The sequence below is a fragment of the Haliotis asinina genome, chromosome 3 (genome assembly GCF_037392515.1).
Source record: "Haliotis asinina isolate JCU_RB_2024 chromosome 3, JCU_Hal_asi_v2, whole genome shotgun sequence".
Classification (NCBI taxonomy): Eukaryota; Metazoa; Mollusca; class Gastropoda; order Lepetellida; family Haliotidae; genus Haliotis; species Haliotis asinina.
Window position 1 is genome coordinate 9,282,898 of NC_090282.1, and position 22,844 is coordinate 9,305,741.

Genomic DNA, 22,844 nt, shown 5'->3' on the forward strand with positions numbered 1-22,844 from the left:
ACATCGACTGACCGCACCTGCGTGCCGATAGCCCCTACGGCTGGTCGTTGGTACTCTTACAATGTACAAGCACTATCACAGTGAAACAAAACCCCATTCTCTGACATGTTCTCACCTTCAATCTAATCACGTGTATGGCTTGCTGGAGCATCGGGCTGTGGAATATAATATAAAGCCAATTAACTAACCAATCTTCCACTGGCGTTTTCCCCTGCTTCCGTCAAACTTCGATTTCTACTCACGACTGCGCTATCAAATTAATATTGCCTCATTTGACTGTCAATGGCGTGTTCCGCCATGGATTGGCTGAGTAATACCTTTAAAGACCCCCTTCAGCCCCAGAGACGACAAATCTCTGCTAAGGTATCTGAAACAATCTGTGACAATTACACACGCAGAAAGTTGGGATATCTTTAGCCGTCCCTCTATTCCGCATCCGCTAACCCAGACCCGGTATTTAGATGCTATACGTCACACACGCACCTCTCGTTTGAACGCGTGTTGTTTTATTGGTGACGTCGAGCCACTCGCTGGAAGGACAGCCCAACAGTGCTATATACATAGGTGAATCTCAACAGCTGCTTACTATAAATGCATTTCACACGGGCTTTATCTATGTCTGATGATAGGTGACACTACAAATGAGCCTAGGAGTAGTCAGCGCCTCCCACTCAGATAACACAACGGCGACCAGTTACCTTCTGAAAAGTGTTTCGGAAGAGTCTTTCGAGTGGCTGGCCCGTGGAAAGTATTATGACCAAAGGAGTTGTGTTACTCCCGCTACTGTTATGTATATATTGTGTACATAATGTAGTCACTGATTCTCACTTTGTTAACGAATGGGCAGCACAGATTAATGGAGGCTACGATGAGGCAAGGAGGGTCGCCGAGCAACATGGTTACGAAATTGTGAGAGAAGTGAGTAAATGTTTTTGTTTTCCTTCATATAATTATTAGTTCTTAACTCATTTGAGAATGTAGAGACCATGTTGTGTCTCACATCAAGCCCATGTCGCTCAACAGCTGTCACCGTTATCTAGTTAATCTCTCCAACGTCAGTCCACTCCTGGCGCATATATACATGAAACAAGGATGGTTTTCAAAAATATATTGGCCGTAAAATGAACATGATGATATTAATGTATCAAAAGCAAATATTATACGATTTAACTTAAACTATTTATTGAAGTTTATAATGCCCTATACAAGGGACGCTGAATCGGTTCGGTCTCATTGTCAGCTATTGCTGCAATTTGCCTGCAATTATAACTGACATTTTCCCTGTATATCGGAAACAATTTAGAGACCTATTACCGGTGGCAAGAAATACGACATGTTAGTGTAGCCTTTCCTGCCCAACGTTCATACAATAAACAATCACAGAGGAAAATTAGACCACATGGGACGGCCATATGACCAAGGTTTGGGTCAAATGACAGCATATGTGGGCACAAAAGTGACCTCTTTCCTTAAGACAGATTGACTAACTCCTATCGAGTAAATCATAGACAGGTTCGTTGATAAAGTAAACATCATTGTTGTGTGTAGCAGAATACTATAAAAACACATGGATACTTTTTTATATGTATATATATGCATGTTAACGATATGTTTCATTGGAGCAAAAGAAGTACTAAAAATACATATTTTAAGAAAAATGTACTGCAGCCTGTTGGAATATATTGAAAAAACACACAATCAAGAAAATTGATTATATTGAACTAGCATGTTGTTATCTCCAACAATAGCAATCACATCACTTCGCCATGCAGACTTCTCTTCTCCCACATGGAGATCTACACAGGAACATTTTGTTTGCGAAAAGAACCAACTCCATTAACTGCGATTTTGTTCTTTGTGAAATACACTTCCACTAACATAACAAATGATTATGTATTTATTCTCTATCTCTTTCTTGTCCATTTGTTTTGAAGAAACACTACTGTAAACGATATTTTTGTCATAGACAGTGTCTTGGGCATACCTTTCCTTTTCTTGGTTGTTGGCTGATTGTTCAATCGGCTCTTTAGGACGTACATAATGACAAAAGTTACTTTATTAATAACAATTTCTTTATAATATATGTCGGTTTTATGCTACCATTCTGCTCTTTCGCGTGACAAGGGTATAACAGTTGCGTCACTATAGAATAGAGAAGATATCATCCATCAAATATGTATCTTTACTGTTGTACAAAAGAGTAATCAGTTATACTGCAGCCATGCGACTTCGGTCTGTAATTACCTGGACTGGACGAGACAATCCAGTGATTAAGTTCATATATTTCAGTAATAAATCTGGGAAAGATCAACCCCACAAGGGGAAACAGCACACAACATTTATTCAGGTACATATGATTCAGTCATGGCACAGGGAACTATTGTTCCAAAATGGCAAGGCTAAATATAATTCATGCATGGTACATGGAAATATCATTCATTCATGGCACAGTTAAAAGCATTCAGTCCTGACACAGGGAAATATCATTAATTTGTGCTACAGGGACACGCCATTAATTCATGGCACAGGGAGATATCGTTCCATAATGAAAATGGTATACATCATTCCGTAATGACACAGGGAAATAGCATTCAGTAATGACACAGGGAAATATCGTTCAGTCATGGCACAGTGAAGTATTATTTAGTCATGGTGCTGGGAATTTTTCAATGATGACAGAGGGAAATATCATTTAGTCATGACACAGGGAAATATCGTTCTTTCGTGGTACAGTGAAATAACATTCAGTCATGGCGCACGAAATATCATTCAGGCATGGCACAGGGAAATATCATTCAATCATCTAAACTCACTGCCTGGGTGTGGCTCATCTGTGGCATTGTGTGACATTCAACATAGACATCACCTGTACACAATACTATTCAACTCCAACAGCTGACAATAGATACAAAAACATCAAAAGTACCTTTCATCATATCACAAAGTTTTAAAAGATGCAACAGTAGAATGACATCACGTAGAGAGATATTGAACCAGATATACATATGGACGTATTGTTCAGCGCGTATCAGTGCAGTGGTGGTAATGAACAACCAGCTAGATGTAATTAGGTGATATATACATGGCCACTAACCGGCAGCACCGTGATTTGGGTATTATCCATGTACTGCTGTATACCCCAACGGTCCTAAGCCTAATTAATATACAAAGCCTCGGCACATGAACAAACCGCTCTTTTGGAATATGATATTTATATTATCAGATTTCATGCTTTTGATTTGATATGGGTGCCATATGTTTCCTGTTTATTCACACTTTTTGCATTTGTATGATCAAACATATCCCTCAAATGGTATTCATTTAAGCATTGAAGTTGTGTTTGTTCACGTCCATCTACTGATGAATAGCGTATGCAAAGCCATGCTGCGCCAGGCGGTGATGACGTAATACCGCGACTTAATGACGTTCATCAGGGAATCAACAACAGTTAACAACATCACCAGCTGCTGTTACCATTACCACTTTAATAACAGGAATATAGTCTACAAAATTATTGTGATATAGTATCAGTGGTAATAGGAATATTATCTGCATTCTACTTTAATGATAACATAGGTGCATATAATTATCTGAGCACATGCTGTATTATTCATCCTATGGTTGGCACTGGCTATTGGTATTACCCCTCTACCTCCGCTTCAGTGTATACACCCCTATACGGTATCCACACGCACACAATATGTATATATCCTCCAAACAGGATTTATCGCCTGGGTTTAGATCTGACAACAGATACGTTCAGTAATGACATATATGTACGTCATCGGTAGGTCGTGTTATGTCTCCATGAAGTGTAGACCGTGCACTAGGATAACCATAACATGCCCTCATCTCAAGATGAGACCATGTGCTTGTTTGGAGTCCCACTACACAGGCTGTCGTACTGTATTCATAACATACGTTTTCATATAAAACCTGCCACGACGCTGCAGTTTAATATTCTGTTTAATTTGATTGAATATGTCAGGTGGAATCAAGGTATGGGAAAGCATTTCACCCTGCTTGTGTCCAAATTACAGATATTTGTAATATTTGAAGTGGGAATGCTACGAACTCATGATATGAATTTCTACCAGAAAGGAATAGACTGGTCCCAGTGCTTGTCTGAACCAACTGTCGCAGATGAAAGTAGTAACTATGAAACTGAATCGCTCTCCACAATATGTCAGTCACATCTACATGTATCGATGTACATGGTTAATGAAAATTATGTTCACACATTCAAATAGGCCTTTTTAAGACCATCACGAATAGTGTTGCAGTTCACAGCAGTTCTTTATCACTGAGAAATTCATGATAATTTTAAAGACAGTTTGAAATGTTGTCATTTATTCAAAATAAAGAATTTTGTTATCCTAAAGTATGACACACGTCTAGTCTGGCTGTCACCGAGACCCGGATGTGCTGCTGTTACAGAGAGGACTCGCCTCCCTCACACTGCTGCAGAGTACGATAATGACGGACCGAGCTTACAGCAGATTGAAAGAGATTTAAAAGCTTATGTCAGGCCGTGAGTGGAATGGTGGTCGCGTTGCTCTGACTTCTGACAAAAAACACAAACTTCAAAGCACACATTATCATTTGATATTGTAGATTCGCGATTGCATGCGACTTTAAATTAAGCAATAAATATGCAATATGATTCAGACAAGATGAAACAGGCATCAATGCTGTGTCTCTGCAAGTACCTGTCTTGTGAAGAAGAGATGACAAGCCAATCTCTAACGGTGGGTAACTGTTACAGCTGTTGCCCTATACATGTGAGATGCTGTCGTGAAAGATTAGAAAATACACATGTTCAGAAGACAACATACCTTCACAAGATCAGGAAATAATCGCGTGCGTGGAAATAAACAAAAGGAGATCATGCGTATATTTTATGCACTAGTATAATTGGTTAGACAACTCCATATGTTATACACTAGCATGATCTGCGAGATAAGTCCTTATGTAATACACTAACATGATCTGCTAAATACTTCGCATGATCTGCGAGGTAAGTCCAGGTGTTATACACTAGCATGATCTGTTAGATAAGCCCAATGTTATACACTAGCATGATCTGTCAGACAAATCCATATGTAATACAGTAACATGATCTGATAGACAAGTCCATATGTAATACACTAACATAATCTGCTAGACAGGCCCATACGTGCTACACTAGCAAAATATGTTACACATGTCTACACATTTTACACTAACATGATCTGTTAGACATATCCATATGTTATACTCTAGCATGATCTGCTAGACAGGTGCATATGTTCTACACTTGCAAAATCTTTTACATATGTCTATACGTTTCACACTAACATGATCTGTTAGACGTATCCATATGTTATACTCTAGCATGATCTGTTATATAATTCCATATTTTATACACTGACATGATCTGCTAGATAAGCTCATATCTTATACACTAACATGATCTGTTAGATAAGTCCATATATTATAAACTAACATCCTCTGCTAGATAAGTACACATGTTATGCACTAGCATGATCTCTGAGATAAGTCCATATGTTATGCACTAGTTTCATTTGCAAGTAAGTAGGTTTTCACTAGCATGCTCTGGTGGACAAATCCATATGTTACACACAAGCATGATATGGTAGCATTGTCGATATGTCCTGCAATCTCTAGTAACGTGATATTTTAGAGAAGACCTATGTTGAGACTGACATCACATGTTAGAATCTACCAAGTACTGCCATCATGAGAAAAGTCGGTGTCTAACTAACATGATTTTCAAATATATGTGGAAAGGTGACAAGGACGTACAAGGGAAAGCGGCGACATATCATAAGTATTAGATTTGTTAACAATGTCAAGAAGACGTATTTCGTGTACTTAATTGTGTTTATATATTTGCATATATGTGAAATATTTATATGCTCAGTTGAAGACAGCTGTCGCGCCCAGAGTAGTAGACATGGAAGTATTGGAGAATATTACAATTACTATGTTTGGCCGTGCTATGCAGCACAAACATTCACCACGTCATTTTTATAATATGTTGGTATGTAAAGACTGTCTATGCACATTTAGATTGTGTTGTAAGATTGCAAACATTCGTAAAGGTACATTACCTTAGCTCTGTGAGACGCTGATGGGTACCACGAAGTATGAGGTGTATTCCAATAGGGAAGCGGGGATGGCTGAACTAAGTTCTGAACACCTCCCCCCCAACACACACACACACACACACACACACACACCACGGACACACCCACACACCCACACACCCACACCCCTCTCTGTCTTTGAATGTATTACACTGCCAACACGACAAGACAATCCAGGGAGACATTCTTGAAAACAACCTCAGCTAAGGCTACCTTAAGTCAATGTTAAGGTGAGGGAGTTAGGTCGCTTCAGTCATGTCACAGGCATATATGGCAAAAACTTGTATATATTATACCAGGGTCGTAATTTGGAAGGTATTCTGCAATCAGCAGCCTTTGGGAAAATATATTTTAAAAAAAACACCAGGTCCTTAAAAACACCCCTACCCACAAACAACCCATCCAAACAAACAAAACACAAAACGAAACGAATAAAACACACAAAAATAATAAAAAGTGCAAGATTAGACAAAATGAAAAAAAGAAGAAAAATGACACCAAAAACAAACATAACGAGCAAAAAACAAACCAACAAAAATCCCATAGCTCTGATCAGTAAGATATTTTCAAAAACTCTCTTGTTTGAAACGTTAGAAAATGTGTAGATGCAATATTCCAAGTGCCCAGTGGTAGTTATTTTGTGAGAATAAACCGATCTCAGCAGGTGGTTTCATGTAAAAGACCGCTCCTCTCTGACATTACTGATCAGGATTGGTCGGAATCACTAGTGTAAGGACTGACATCACCCACGGTGTCACAACGAGAGCAGTGGTGGCCACGTTGTGTGTATCCGGGAACAGGGTTAACATCAAATCATTTCAACCAGCATTGCGTTATAGGTCTACACTTGTTTAAGGGTGCATTGAGACATAATGTTTCAACATTGTTTCAAACATACAAACACCACTTGCACGTTTTGTTTTCTACATAGTTGGCGTGCATCCTCTGAAACCTGGTTATCAGCATTTAAAGTAACATAATATGTGTGTTCAACATATATGGCACACGCGTGCAGTTCAATGACATTTAGTTTTTATACATGTATATGTTTTTGATATCTTTTTGATCTTTCAGTCTAATGAAAGATTCCAGTATGTCCATACTCAGATAATGACAACAATCGAAGTACAAAATACTCAGTCTAGTGATAAACAATCAGTGCCTTAACGCAATGGATATTTGATGTAGAAATATGAAATTTAAAGTCAGATATTCACGAGGGTGGATTATCCGCAGTCATAAATGGTATAATACCGAAAACATCGTTTAAACGTGTTGCTAAAACCATAACGAGTGACACGAGTGAGTAATTATATACTGTTCTGTTCGAAAGCTGTCACGCAAGTAAACCTTTACATAATGTGTTACAGATGTCCTCAGCTCCATGTGAAGTTCAAATGTTCTCATAAATATAATCTGGTGCATAAGTCCATATGATAAACATTGACATAATCTGTTGGAGAAATCCACATGTTATACACTACAATGTTTTCTAAGTGAAGTTTATATGTTCTAACTGACTTGATCTGTTAGACAAGACTGTATGTCATACACTGATATGATCATGCATAAATATGAAGTAAATGTACACCAAATACATTCTGTACTCTGTACATTATGTTGGCTTTGTAGTCTGATTTCTGTCACTGGTGTAGTCGCTGTTCACGACTAGATTCTTTTCCCATACAGTAATGCGGTTGCAACTTGTTCAGATTTACTAAATAGTGTACACTGACATTCACGCGCACTGTAGTGTGCCATTCTCAACATGGTTAATATTTAAAAAAAATATTACCACGATCCGTGAAACACGTATCTTAGATACTTACACGACCTGCTGAAGAAATTTACATGTCATGCACACTCGCAAATGGCCATTAAAGTGTCCCAATAATTTTAACAGCTATGACTGAGTGTCTGATAATATGAAGAACATACAAGACGTTTGCGTGATCATCCTTGGATAAGTGGAGACTACTTGTGCACACTGAGAATATGCACTGTGTAGACGGAGGGAACGTTTTCATAATTTCAGTAATACTGTCGCCGATATTCTTAACAGTACATTTCGTGTGCTGTTCGCAGACGCTGACTGACTGTGTCCACTATGACGGGTATTAGAACATAACAGCAGATATGACTTAAAACGGGCATTTTATTCCTGTGGTGTGTCCTCCGTAAATATCTCCTGGATATTTTACCATTTGTTTGAATTAAAGAAGAATAAAAACTTGTCACAACAGCAGACAAAGCAGCGTCGAGTGATTAGTTTATATAACGCGTTTGATCCTGTGGCACTGATACCCTAACGTGTGTTATGTTGTAACACTTTGTATTGCAGTGGTTTGGTTTGGAAGTTTTTCAAAGTCAAAATAAATAGTATGCCACAACAAGCAATTTCACATCCTGTTTTGTAGTTCTGTTGATGAGAATAGAACCATTTCAGATGGTTACATGAGACCAAAATCACGATTGTGTGAACAACAGCAGTGTCGTATTTCCGGGAACAGGGTCAACAACACAGCATTTCCGGGTGATGACACCATGGACCTACACTCGTTTGTGTGTGCATAATGCATAATAGATGGAGCATCTAACTATGGATGTTCAACAAACATGACGCCAGTGTGCAATGCAGTGAAACAAATTTGGTATTTCATGTGTCGTCATACATGTTTGAGAATATCAAAAACAATTTATTTAGCACAGGAAAAGAAAATGGTGGCTGGCAATGAAGGTTTAGTATGTTCAAGCCTATTGTACGCAGTCTGCAAAATGGCATTACTGATATTTTATAACTTGAAAACTTAAATGTCAACACAATAAGAGTGATGGTTCTCAAAGATCTTCCGAAACAGATTCCAATGGACGTTAATGTTAAGTTTGTGTTAACAAGAATTGGATTTGATCCCTGAAAGTATACCACGGGACAAATAAATGATTAGTAATACATAGTGTATTATGCCGCATGTCCCTGTTCAAAACGTACATCAGTGAATCACAAAGTATTGGCTAATGTTTATAGGATTTACATGAACACTGCAGAATTTCTGCCGAATATTAAGGGGTCGTTTTTATATTTCAAAAGCACAAAAAGAGAGATAGTTTCTTTCAACCTTTTAGTTCAGCCATTTGCTCATTGCTTGGGAGCTGCCACGAAGTTTAAAGAAGAGTGTGGACAACGTAACTCAACTAAGTACAGCAGATCAGGAAAACATCGTCAAAGCGGTTGTTGAGATATTATCTGACATATTCCATGTCTGCAGAGTAGGCGATACATTAACTTGGCTCTGCAATGCATGACGATTGTGAGTTTCGCATAACCAAATAATAACAATTTACCCATTATAACGAAAACGCCCACACGCTTGTGAGTTCATTACAACAGGGATGGGAGAGCCAGTCATGAACATGTATCCTATTTTGGTATCCATCCTTATTCACAGTTTTATTTCACAGTTTTATTTCAAAATATATTTTTTCGCATCCGCCACTCACATACCACACACGGAGAATGCTATGAATATTATTTCAGGAATATTAAAATCTCAATCATTCTCCCCGTACAGTTGAACTTGCTAAGGAGCGTGAACATGAATATCTACAGGAGAACCGTTAACAGTACTATACCATTCCAGTATTTAACTCAGGGCAATACACGAGAATGTGCAGACACTCGCAACTGTCAGTTTGTCATTAATCAATGCTGATTTCGTCCACGATTTCGGACTGTATAGTTTTTCCAAATGTATTAAATCTTCACAGAGGGAATGCAACAAATCTTGATTGCAAAAGCGTTTTGAGGTTAAGGAAGGAATTGATAAAAACTAACTAAAAAAGAAACTGGATTATCTTTAGCCAAATTGTTTTCTAGGTGTGTAGTATATTACTTGTCATTACAACTGCTGAAATAGAAAATAACATATAAATGCACAACTACCGTTCACACTTTTGTTGTAGGTACAGTCAATCATTACGAGTAAATGCAGGTTGTGATATTTTCAATACATTTCAGTTCTGAAGATACTTACTCGAATATACCATACATGATACAGTTTATCTGTACATGGCGTTTTCAACGCGTCTTATACAGACTGCAGTGCTTCCAACAGCCCAGATAAATCCTCTAAAATGCTTGTCTTCGGTGTTATTTGCTTGCAAAACGTTATATGCGCGAAACTGATACGGAGAAATTTATTGTTACCTAAGGCCATTATATGAAACCTTAGTACAGTTATAGATCTGTGTTGAACACGTTAGACGAAAGCCAAGTCGCCGTTTTGATGACGCAGTGTCGTAGCCATGTCTCCGCTGTCCTCGATGTAAATTAATGAGTTTGAGGATGGAGATTACATTGTACTCCGATCGCAGGGAACACAGAAGAGGTGAATGTGCTGACTGAAGCATTGGCAGATTATTTACATCAACTATCTAGTGTCATCACGTCAGGCCCCGAAAAGGATTCAAGGACGCTAGTATCCTAGCTTGTACAGTCACAAATCTGTGTTCCCCCGTCATCAAGCAGGATTTTTGTGACATAATGTACCTCAAGTGTTGAACATTTCATACAAGATTTGTTTGTTGGTGGTTAACGCCACACTTTGTCATACACCAACTAACTGTCCTCTGTCTTTGTATTATCGATTCTAGGTCAGGCAGTACAATGATTGACATAAGAGACTCAATCCATTTTTGCTGAGATACAATAGCATTTATGAATTACATGAGACTGCCCACCCTGGTTGTCGATTTTCAAGGCAACTCGAATGGGCTCTGCAAAATGAACGCTGTGCTAGGAACTAATGCGAGCATAAAGTTTAAGCTGAAAATTCATCATAGTTCATAAATGAGCACACAGTCGTATATAATTGTTATGCCAATGTAAACACAAGAGGCAACCGCGTGTTCAGAAATATATATATATGCTATGCAATGAAGACGAATATTTTTAGTTGGTCTTCCTTGATGTGCCCTGACACAGTAGAAGGACTGAAACTGTATATAAATGCCCTGCACGATACACGATATCAATCTCTCTAGATCGATAACTACTGACATACATACTGACTGAAACATCCCTTCCTTTTCAGTCAGAAGATATAGTTGGAAGATTGCATAAGACTCTGATAAACAATTGTAGTGAGTTTAGAAGTAACATATTTCACACGAAGATACCACTGGGCAGATTGAACACTAGATGGTTGGACCAGGAAGCCAGAATCTATCTGTGGATGAACCCGCTATATGTAGAATGGTACTTCTAGTTGTCAGTGTTCGCGGTAGGTTTTGTACGAGTGCTTGCTGAAATAATGTTATTAAGATGTAGTCCAAATCTTTTGCAACTGAAAGTTTCATTAAAATCCTGGATCATTACAAAGTTTATTGTTTGTTTTACATGTTGCTGTTTTGAGGTACTTTCTAAAATGAAATGTGTAGAATCTTTGCGTCCACAACACGAATGTTTTTTGTGCGTATTTTAACATTTTGAAAGAAAAACGCATAATTTAACGGGAGCACCATTTGAAACATTGTGATATTAACCTTGTAATTGGCAAATGTTTAATGATGTAAATATTTTAAATAAACACTCAAAACAACAATGTCGTCCATTTCTTTTGGTGACACTGGATTTAGAAATATATATGTATATATATGGAAACAAATAAGGGAACACATGAAAGAACAAGCGTTCCAAGCACTGTTGGTAGAATTCTTGGAATAAATTAAGAAGTACTTGTACTTTTATGTTTTCCCTTATTCATTTCAATGGGTATATTTTTTAAAGGATCAATCTGTCAATTGGCAACTTCACAGACTCTCCGTGTCCCTCGTGGTAATGATTAAAACATTTCCACTGATCACGGAGGCAATGTAAGCATCTGCGCTATTATCATAATGGTTTCTACACCACCTGGAACAACATTCAGGGAGTGAGTATGTCGGACAGAGTCGACTACAGGGATTGGCTACATGGCTGAACGGTAACGTTCCTAGCGTGGTGTATTATCTGAATAGAGGCCTCCTATAGGGGACGCTGTGTTGTATACCGCTAGCATTTTGTCAAATATAATGTACTCTTTAGCACTTATATATTGGTCTCAGTAAAACTCTTTTGAAACATGTCATGACTCATGACGAAAACAAAACATTCCTCGATTTTCTTACACGCGCCAAGGACGAAGGACATAATGTCAATGTCAAGCGTTGATTGTGATGATGGTTTTGCGCTGCAGGATGACACACAAGTCAAATCGTTACATGCTAGGTTTTTAAGGGAATGGTCTCGGTCGCTGTATCACGTTCCATCATACACGCAGTAGCATTTTTCTGTGCTATATTGACAAAAAGAAACTTCGGGACCGAAACATTAAACTGCCTCTTGCAAAGCTGCCATATTTCGGAAAAAATCCACGTTGTTCCTTTCTTTTCTTATCATGTTATACGTTACAGTAGAATCGCTGATGTTGCACACAGATGAAATCAACGTTTCGTTTTCATCCGTTTCAACAAAGTTTATCAGTTATACATCTGCTCTGCAACGAGTTCCTCGGTAGACAGTTGCAAATATGGCTCGTTTCATGAGTTCTTCTTAGATACCTGGGATGGTTTTGGTTCCTCTTTGTCCTTCGTCTAACACTTTTTGAGAATATAGGTCACAGTTTGAGCCGAATGTCAGCCAGTTACCTTACAGTGCCATCTGAGTGTTAGTGTGGGTGTAAGATGTTGTAGACCAACAGTGTAGCCTTATTGTCCACCACACTTTCTATAGTGTAGCCTTATTGTCCACCACGCTAGATATAGTGCAACCCAATTATCCACCACGGCTGTTACAGTGTAACCTGATTATCCAACACGTTTGCTACAGTGTAACCTTCTTTAGTAGTCTAAATATCTAGCGCAATTGCTACCGTGGAAACATATTGTCCACCACGCTTGGTGCAGTGTAGCCTATTTGCCCACCACGCTTGCTACAGTGTAACCTAACTGCCCACCACGCTTGCTACAGTGTAACCTAACTGCCCACTATGTTTGCTACAGTGTAACCTAACTGTCCACCACGCTTGCTGCAGTGTAACGTGATTGTCCCCCGTGTGTTACATTGCAACCCGTGTATCCACCTCATGAGTTACAATGTCCACAGCGTGTTACTTTGTAATCCTACAGTCCACAACATGCGTTACAGCGCCAATATGAACTGATTGTCCAATGTAACGAATGTCGGAGTCCCATCGGAGCAATCAGCTAGTGGAAGCTGTGTTGCCCTTTTCTGACATTTATAGGTCAACGATAGTACTTGTAAGTTGTTAATGACCCGTGCCCATCCGCCAATTCCAATCCAGTCCAAAGGAGGTCGGCACTGCACTGCTTGCGAAATGTCGCCCGTAAAAATCATTACATAACCTAGTTAATATATATGAGAGGTTAGAGTGTTTCCCCAGCAAACGTACCTTAAATGATTTTGATAATTAAGAAACTTATTGAGCACAGTCATACACATTGTCTCCTGGAACGTCTAAATTACAGAACAAAAAACAAAACACACATCATGGGTGCTGAAATACCAGTGAAATATCTCCATCATATAACATAAAGTGAGATTATGGAATAATATCAAATTTTTGATTATGTAATGGTTTTCTGCTCTAAAAAGATATGTTATTACCAACACTTCTGTATTTTCTATTGCATATATTCTATACACAAGGGATTGCAGTTGATCAAATTATTACGAAATATCATAAATCTGAGAAACGTCATCCCAGATTACTGTAAGTCCTATCAGTTTCAACGCGATCTCTACAAGTCATTGTAGTGTGAATAATCCATATCATAACTTAAACATCACTGCGGCTAGGCTCCGCTCAATCTACATCAATATACGAAGTACAGAGCTGTCGTTTAATGAGCTTCGCACCTGTCCATGGCAGCCACAACAGGTGTTCGAAACAAGTCGTTGAGTTTCCACCAAATATTGATTTAGACGAAAATGATAGAGTTTATACCTATTATCTACTGATCTGCTTTGATGCAAAACCGCTCAGCTCACTGGTTTTAAAACTGGTCCATCACACCAGGGGTAATCTACAACCTGATCATACGGAGGTATTAACCGCTCTAATAAAGCGACATACGTGTTACAAAGTAGATAATTAACTAAGCTTGCCTGGCTTTAACAAACACGTTGGTGTTATCTGGTTAACATGCCTTCCGAGTTCAGCGCTGTATGCTTGAAACATATGTTAGACTTTGCACACAAATATCAGAGCTCAAAATTTTGAAGCACATTACACTTAATCACATTTGTTACCACACTCACCGAATTAGTTGTCAACTCTGCATACCTACTAATTTATACACGTGTGTGGCATGTACATATATGTGAGCGCGTGTGTATGTGCGTTGGTGCTTGTTTGTGTGTTTGTGTTTGTTATGCTTATATATGTGTTTCCGTGTGTATGTGTCTGCACCTAGTGTGTTAAATGCGTGTGCGCTCTTTGGCATACGATGCGAGAGTGCATTTGCAAATTGGTGTAACGTGAAAATAAGCGTTTGTGAGTACTATCTTCAGTGTACATGTCTCTTCCCAGGCACTCTTTCCTAAGCATTGTGTTAGGTAAGTACCCACATCTTTAAAAAGTAATGCTCGATCTTTGCTAAATATGTAGATTACTCCTGGCTAGAACAGCTTAGAGCCGCCGGTCTTTTGCTAAACATAGTGGTTACACCTGGCGAGATAGCGCAGAGTCCAGTTCATTGTGCAGTTCAAGACCTGTGTATGATGTCAACGATTGCAGTCCTTAAAACGGATTTCCAGAAACATTTTTATTGATACCAACTAATATTTGCAACATTCTTCCCCGGTGGAGAATCCTCCCCAGCTGCACTCCAGACATTTACTGCCCTCAAATCGACAAAGGAAATCGGAATCCAAATACGTTTTTATTCATTTCAGTAATCAGTATTAAGTTAAATGTCAAATCAGAATCAAGGACGAGATTAAAGTGATTTGTGTAAATGGAAAAAAATGTTTTCCGTAATTCAATTTAATCTTTAATTGGTTCAAAACTAATTTGTGGATATGCTCAGCGTGTACAGTCCCAGCAGTGCAGCAGGTTTAGTCTGAGGGCGACTGTGTTTTTGTTGTCTGATAGGATTGTCAAATTGTTGATATTGATCTTACTGTAGCACTGACTTATAAGGACCCATCTGGCGAAAACATGACCGAGGTATATTTATTTTAGGATGTGGAGGATTCCAACACAAAACATGACACAAATTTGTCGGTGTTCCCCGAGAGAGTACAAATTGGCACCGGCGGGAGGCGTACATTTAACGGCAGGAGGAAAAATACATACAAGATGATGTCAGTTTTTCAAAACGTGAACTAAGACTTCATATATTTATAGAACATTACGCAAAGTAACATGTAGCGTTACTTTAGGTTATTCAAGAGTCGCTCAAGAAAAGGTTCCAGACAACACAAATAATCACTGAAAATTTCTGAAAACCAGCTGTCCATAATATTCTTAATTTACAGTCACTTATATTCACATATCTGATTTTCTGAATTACAAATACCCAGTTTCATGCTGCTTTGATGGGTGTAATTAGGTTCCTGCTTCATTACGAGTGATTAGTTTTTGAAACGTGAAACTTGGAAATTTTCTTTTTATTGTCACAAGTGTACTGTATTAGAATATCGCGAATATCCCGCGGACAATGTATCTTGGAGTTCAAATATAGAAAGTCCCTTCATCCAGTTACATAAATTGTGAATTGACTGATAATATAACCTCTTTGTAAGGTAATATAATGCATTAACATGTGTGCGATCAGTGTTAAGATTGGTTGAAGTGTGTAAATTATTTCTTTTTTGCCAGAATAACATTTTTCATCAGCACTATTTTCACTCTGGTGCCAGCAGAATTAAACTTAACATTCTGTGACGTTTGAGGAGCATATCTGCGTGAACACGAGGGCGACCGTAAGCGTCATATATCACTGGGATAACAGAGTGACAATCCATACAGACAGTCTCAGGTAAACAGTGCCTGTTCATGTGAAACCATATCCAACACAGACACGACAGTGAAGGTGATTAAATAGGAGTCGGGGACAGATGATCGCATTGAGCGAGGAGCGAGTTGGTATTGAAGTGGTGGCTTGTTCGGAGTTGGTCGTCCAAGACGTATTGAAAGACCTGTTTCAATTAAAAGAATATATACGTAAACAAAATGCTTTGACGAGCTGAAATCCGATGTCGAAGGAATTCCAGGTAGAACTGTGACAGTTGCTTCAGATGTATCATCAATAGATTGCCTATTCGTGTTCTCCATGTTCTGAAATCTTCAAGCACAGGTGTATCCTGCCCTTTTTCCATCAGTTCATGTACCTGTGTGACATTTCCAGTTTTCCCTCAGTCCGAATCATGTGGTGTTATTAATGTTTCTTTTCTGTTTGTTATTTAACATAAGCGAGTTATATATTTTGTATCTTAGAACTGTGAACGAGGAAGTTTGGTTTTCAAAGAAACCCTTCAGCCAGAGGCACGTCAGGACACTTGAACCTAATGAAAAATAAATCTTTCTTTACCCGATACTGCAGATCTCATGACAGAACATGTCCAGGGGCTAGTGACGGGATGTCTGATCGAATATCAGGATCTCTTAATTGTTCTGACTAATTTTATCAGTTTATGATGCTAACATACGTTCTTCTTTATCTTTTATCCTTGGAAGTTTAATCATTTACGAGATGCCATTAAACATAATATTCCAGACGAAAGGAAAGAGCGTCTCATAGAAAGATGATACAGTAAAAACAGCTTCGAAAGATGAAGTGTTGTATCATTGTACAGGTTGGGGTGAAGGGGTTTTGTCTTGGTACAGATTGGGGTAGAGTGGTTGTATCATGATACATGTTGGGACTGAGGTGTTGTGTCATGGTTCAGGTTGGGGTGAGGGGTTGTATCATGGTACAGGTTGCAATGATGGGTTGTATCATGGTACAGGTTGGGGTGGAGGGGTTGTATCATGGTACATGTTGGGGTGGAGGGGTTGTATCATGGTACATATTGGGGTGAAGATTGTATCATGGTACAAGTTGGGATGAGGGGTTGTATCATGGTACAGGATGGGCTGGAAGGGTTGTATCATGGTACAGGTTGGGGTGAGGGGTTGTATCATGGTACATATTGAGGTGGAGGGGTTGTGTCATCGAACAGGTTGAGATGGAGGGGTGTATATGCCTGGAACACTATCAGTAGACTATACAGACACCTACTTGTTTGGATCACTGTCAGTAGACTATACACACACCTATATGTCTGGGTCACTGTCAGTAGACTATACATATACCTATATGTCTGGATCACTGTCAGTAGACTATACATATACCTACATGTCTGGATCACTGTCAGTAGACTATACACACACCTATATGTCTGGATCAGTGTCAGTAGACTATACACACACCTACATGTCTGGATCACTGTCAGTAGGCTATACATATACCTATATGTCTGGATCAGTGTGTATTCGGACAGACATAACAGCTATGCAGAGAGACTATACATGAGACATGCAGATGGACAGACATATATTCAGATAGGTAGACAGACAGACAGACAGACAGACAGAGTCTGTGTAAAACCATAGCTAGAATGTTTAATACAGGCTGTCCAGATTTGTACACTTGTCAGTCCTCGACATCACCGCTAATTGGAAAAACCAATATCTAACATTTTTTTTCTTTTCATCGTATTCACTTCAAAGTTACTCGACAAAATGTTTGTATAACTTCATTTACGACTAATGTCATCAGTGATGAATTTCAAGGCTAATCGGGTCAATTTTCCACTTCAGTTAATGCCAGAAGCGCCGTTGCTATGGTCACACGAAACCCTTGTTCCGTCTGTTTTACGACAAAACGGTCTTGTGGCGATACCAACATAAAGGGCAACATTAAGAACGACTCTGAAGACAAATTAGGACGAAGACTTTGTGTCTCTGTGGTTGAAAGGCTTTCTAAAGTCAAGGCACCGGGGTGGATTTAAGTCGGATGCGAAAATTAAACCAGAAACGCGTTAAAAAGGAAGTTAAAGGGGCACAACCCATGTTGGTGCTAACAACAGTCCACGTACAGACCGCGAAGTGCTAATGCACACTTTCTGCCAAGTGTTAAGAAACCGCAGTTATTGTAGGGGGCTTTTGTAGTATTAATTATTTAGATTTTATAACAATTTTTACGCCGAAATGTGTAATATCATTTCTATAGTGACATATCACATTTCGTATTCTATGAAATATGAACGCACTTACCACCGACAGAAAAAAAACAACATGATACCATTATTTACTCGGTCACATAAAGATGATAATAGCCGTGATCGAAGTAAATGAACTTATTGACGTGTGTTTCTCATCCCCTTTGTTAACATGCAGCGTATCCTGTTGCTGATGCTGAAAATACTACCCCAACCGTCCGACGCTGCCATTAGACATACAATATCTGAATGTGTCGCGATCGGCTTCGAAACAATGTCACACTTACACGGGTTAACCCTTCGTACGACGATGCGCAAGGACATAGTCACGTAACTGGTGCTTTCCTTCAGGTCGGGACGTTGACTTTGTCAGTGCAATGTAATTTCTAATGAGTAATGGCCTTAAAAGGGTATAAGGAATTTTAGGAATAATAGAACATGGCACAACCCGAGGATAAGCTTAGAGACACCTTTGACTGTGGGCCTAGCCACACCGCCGTTGTCAAATATACGTCAGTGCTGCAATTTTCTTGTTCTTCTATGAATACATCCACCATTTGCACACTTGGCTATCTGTTCTCGAAACGTTCGTAACTCTTAAGCCCTGAACCCCTTAAGCCCAATCCTAAACCACTGGCTACAATCAAAGTTAAGGATTCTTAGGACTACGAACGTTTCGGGAATAATGCCCAAGACCCTGTTTCTAAAAGCAATCGTAGCGCTATGGTGATCGTAACTCCCATACTTTAACATAGACTTATGACGGTCGTAGCTTTAAGGAACGGGGCCCAGACTTGTGTCAGTCACATACTTACCAACCTATTGACAACGGTGGGATTAGTTTAGGTATGTTCCTAAACATATTCACCACAAAGAGTTTAGTTCATTCATGAACCAAAGATAGAAAGCGTTGTTGTACGGAGATTCCGCCACTTCGTATTACTATCTGTAATAGTTTTTAAATTGCACATTTGATCCTGTTAACCCGTGCAAGGTGTGACTAGTTTCTCCCTCACTCAACACACCTGGTTCCTGTCTACAGGTCAGACGTCATCTAAATCATCTCTCAAACGACAGATATGCGTGGGGCGGAGGAGGCAGCTCAGTTAAAGAGGAAAACGGCAATGTTGATTAAATTTCTCAAAGAATCACGGCGGTGTAAGCGGCATTATGACTAGAACGGATTGCTAAGGTGGTTATGAATTTGATTGAAGTCCTCGTTGGCATGCCCCCGCGTCATCCTACCCGTGTTCCTCATTCATCGTAGAACTACGGGAGTCTTAATACATAACTACACATGGGATGTGAAGCAATACACGCGTTTTTCAGTAGGAGGGGGCAGATCACATGTAAAGCAGGCTTGGGAATTGACCCTATAAAACTGGATTTCGTCTGTTTAGGACCAGGCACACTGATAATATATTTCAAACAGAGGTTTGAATGGTCCAGCGTCGATAAGTGAGTTGGAATAAACGGGTGAATGACTCTAAGAGATGCATGGCCCACCACCCCACGATCACGGGCTCCCGGCATATCAAGCGTCGAAACTAGAATTGAAGCGCCTCACAAGACTACGCCATCCATGGTCTCGCGGTCCTACAGACAGTAGACATGAAACTGAAACATGGATGTCTTTCTTACAAAGCAACATTCGAAACACTAGTCGCCTATATGTACTATCAACCGCTAACAATGCTCCAGATAATGTTGAGTACCGTTCTCTTACTCGCAGGCAATGAAATGTGTTTCCTTAAATATACTAATGGAAACAAATGTTCCTTTATTCTTTTTCATGTTTCTTCACAAGAAGGTAGGTATTGCACTGTGGGTATACTTTAGAAATAAAGGGACACTTGTACGTTAATGTGTTCCCTTAAAACAGGTAATATCATTGTGGGTTCAGTGAGACATTCCCAACATGTTCCAGGATCTAGAATCTACTGCGAAAGTGTAATCCTAAATATTTCACTCGTGTGTGGCAGAGAGTGTGAAGTATATTTCCTGTTTGCATAAAGGCTACGTGAGACTGCTGCCCAGTAAGGGATGACCTGTTCTGTGTTGCAGGTGCGCGGATTTGACGACCACTACTTGCTACGTCACAACGACGTCCCGCACCGGTCCAGGCGAAGTGCAGACCACCACACCAAGAAGCTGACAGGGGACCACAGGGTAGGCCTATAATGTCCTCATACATGGCAAGCATTCAGAATTACGCGATAGTGAAGAACGAACCCAGATCTTCAGTGGGTGGTACATCCAAATTCATGTGTCTATAGTCTTTTTTTTGTTGTTGTTTATTTTATGTTTGTTCTGTCTTGGAATGGCAGAAATGAAATATGAATCACCGAGTTTGCTTGTGATACACTAGTATTTTGCGTACAATGTAATATTTGTAAAGATTTGTCCATATGTCACTGTAAAGTTTCTCTTTGACAGACAAGATAGACAAGATGGATGTGTCGTTTAGATATAAGGGCCTGCAACATTACGTTCTGGCCAGACATTGTCTTCTCAAAGAGACCGTCATGGTATGAAAACGGATATAATATCCCACTGTTAGTTAAGTGGCTTAGGCTTTTAAGACGTTTTACAGAAAACGTCTCAATATTTTATGCAAGATGATGTATTCCTTCCCCGAACAAACAATACATTTGCCTATAAGGCTAAATTTTTCGCGTAGTGTAATGTGAAAACCTCTGCTCAGACAACTACGCAGTTTTTCGAGATTTGGAGTAATGAATAACTAAGATTTCGTAACATTTCTGTAGTGGTGTTTTTGTGTAATGCACAGTTTAAAAGTCAAATTTTTCTAAAGACTTCAGTCAGTTAATGTATTTCAGACATGAAAACTTTGGTTATAGATCAACTGATTTAAAATTATGATGATGTAAATACCTATTATATGTTTTTCTTATGCGTGTTTAAACAAACGAACAAAATTTATGAATTAAATCCACCTTTTGTCTGGTTTGAGCTACCAACATGAAAGTGAAAATTGAGGTAATCATGGAAGGATTACATCCTAATCCCAGTACTATCTCACCCTTGTTTGTACTAGGACTGCACATGACGAGCAGTGCCCATTCTTCTGTAGCTGGATTCCCAGAGGGATTATTGCAGCAATGAGAAACGATTACAATGTATTTGCAATATCAGATCATAAAGTCCATCTCTAGGACAATAGGATTGCCAGAGGAACAATTAATCTGCGTTCGTGTCGCTGGGTGGGGCTGTGGCTGGATGTGGGGTGGTTGTGTAAATATTGGAGCCTGTAGATTTGAAAAATTGGGATTCATTGTTTACAATACAATGATAACCACTGACGAAAAGGGGCAGTATCGATACTGAATCGAGGCTCCATACAATGTATGTAGTTTTGTAGGGAGAAGGAAGTACACATGGCGGGAATGAAGAAATATATGTAGCAATAGTAGGTGGCAATAGATTGCCTCAGAGAATCCAATACTGATTAGTTTAAAGTTCCTAATCATAATGGGAAGTGTGATTTGGAAACTGTGTTTGTAATAATACGTAGTGTTTTTATACATACATGTATAGTAACTTTTAAATATTATTCTCTCTAAAGAGTAGGGTTGATGGTCGAAGTGAAAATATATACATGTATATTTCACATGGATTTCTGAAGCAAATGGTTCCTTGACGTGCAGATTGGGAATAATAGCTGACTGCTTCTTAGAATGATCTAGATGTATTTTGTATACCGAAAGTATTTGACCGGTATTAGTTTGGCAGAGAAAAGTCGATGCTATTTTTACCATACTATGATTCTTTCCATTGTTCTAGTATCAGGTTATATATATTTAAGCTTAAATAAATAAATAAATAAATAAATAAATAAATAAACATTCTGTAAAGGCGTTAGTGTAGTCCATGTTCACAGCTACCTTACTACGTCAAGACATTAATCTCGATGTATTGCCATACAAGCCGAATTCCTATGGCAGCGGGCGTGTTTGGGAAGTCAATATTTTGTAACGACCGTTTGCGACAGAACCTATTGTAACTAAAATCATTCTTGCCAATAAGATGTTTAATTATTTTTTTATTCATTGAGAAAACAATCGAAGTTTTATTGAGTTCAGGGAGGAAATGGTCCTATTCCCGCTGCGGTTCGCCATCACCCAATCAACTGGTCACCAACTGCAATTTCCGGTAATGGAGGCCTTCAGCGACATAGCAACCGGTCTTACCCAATGAAAAGACGCGATACAAAGGCCATTCATCACCTTTCGACATTTATCTGTCAATGAGTGACTGAAAGCTTAGCAATTTTGACATAGGAGAAAAGCTTTTCCACCTCGAGATTACGAAGTGAATACCTGATTATTTCATCTCCTCTTCCCAACACTCCCAAGACATACAGTAATGCTCCGTATCTGCTGGGCACTCCATGTTGAAGGGAAGCGGAT

The 22,844-nt window shown here is 39.1% G+C and overlaps 1 protein-coding gene across 3 annotated transcripts in view; it reads left to right on the forward strand.

Annotated features, from left to right (window-relative positions):
* The first annotated feature begins 451 nt into the window (after nt 1–451).
* LOC137277425 (neuroendocrine convertase 1-like) overlaps nt 452–22,844 on the forward strand; it is a 37,808-nt gene continuing 15,415 nt past the window's right edge. For 2 of the 3 annotated variants that reach the window (XM_067809146.1, XM_067809147.1), the window contains exons 1-2: nt 477–918; nt 20,479–20,583. In XM_067809146.1, the coding sequence (XP_067665247.1) occupies nt 754–918; nt 20,479–20,583 (270 nt within the window). In that variant the 5' untranslated portion in view covers nt 477–753. Of the gene's footprint in view, nt 919–20,478; nt 20,584–22,844 lie in introns of all 3 variants that reach the window. The other variant, XM_067809145.1, reaches the window with a different exon arrangement.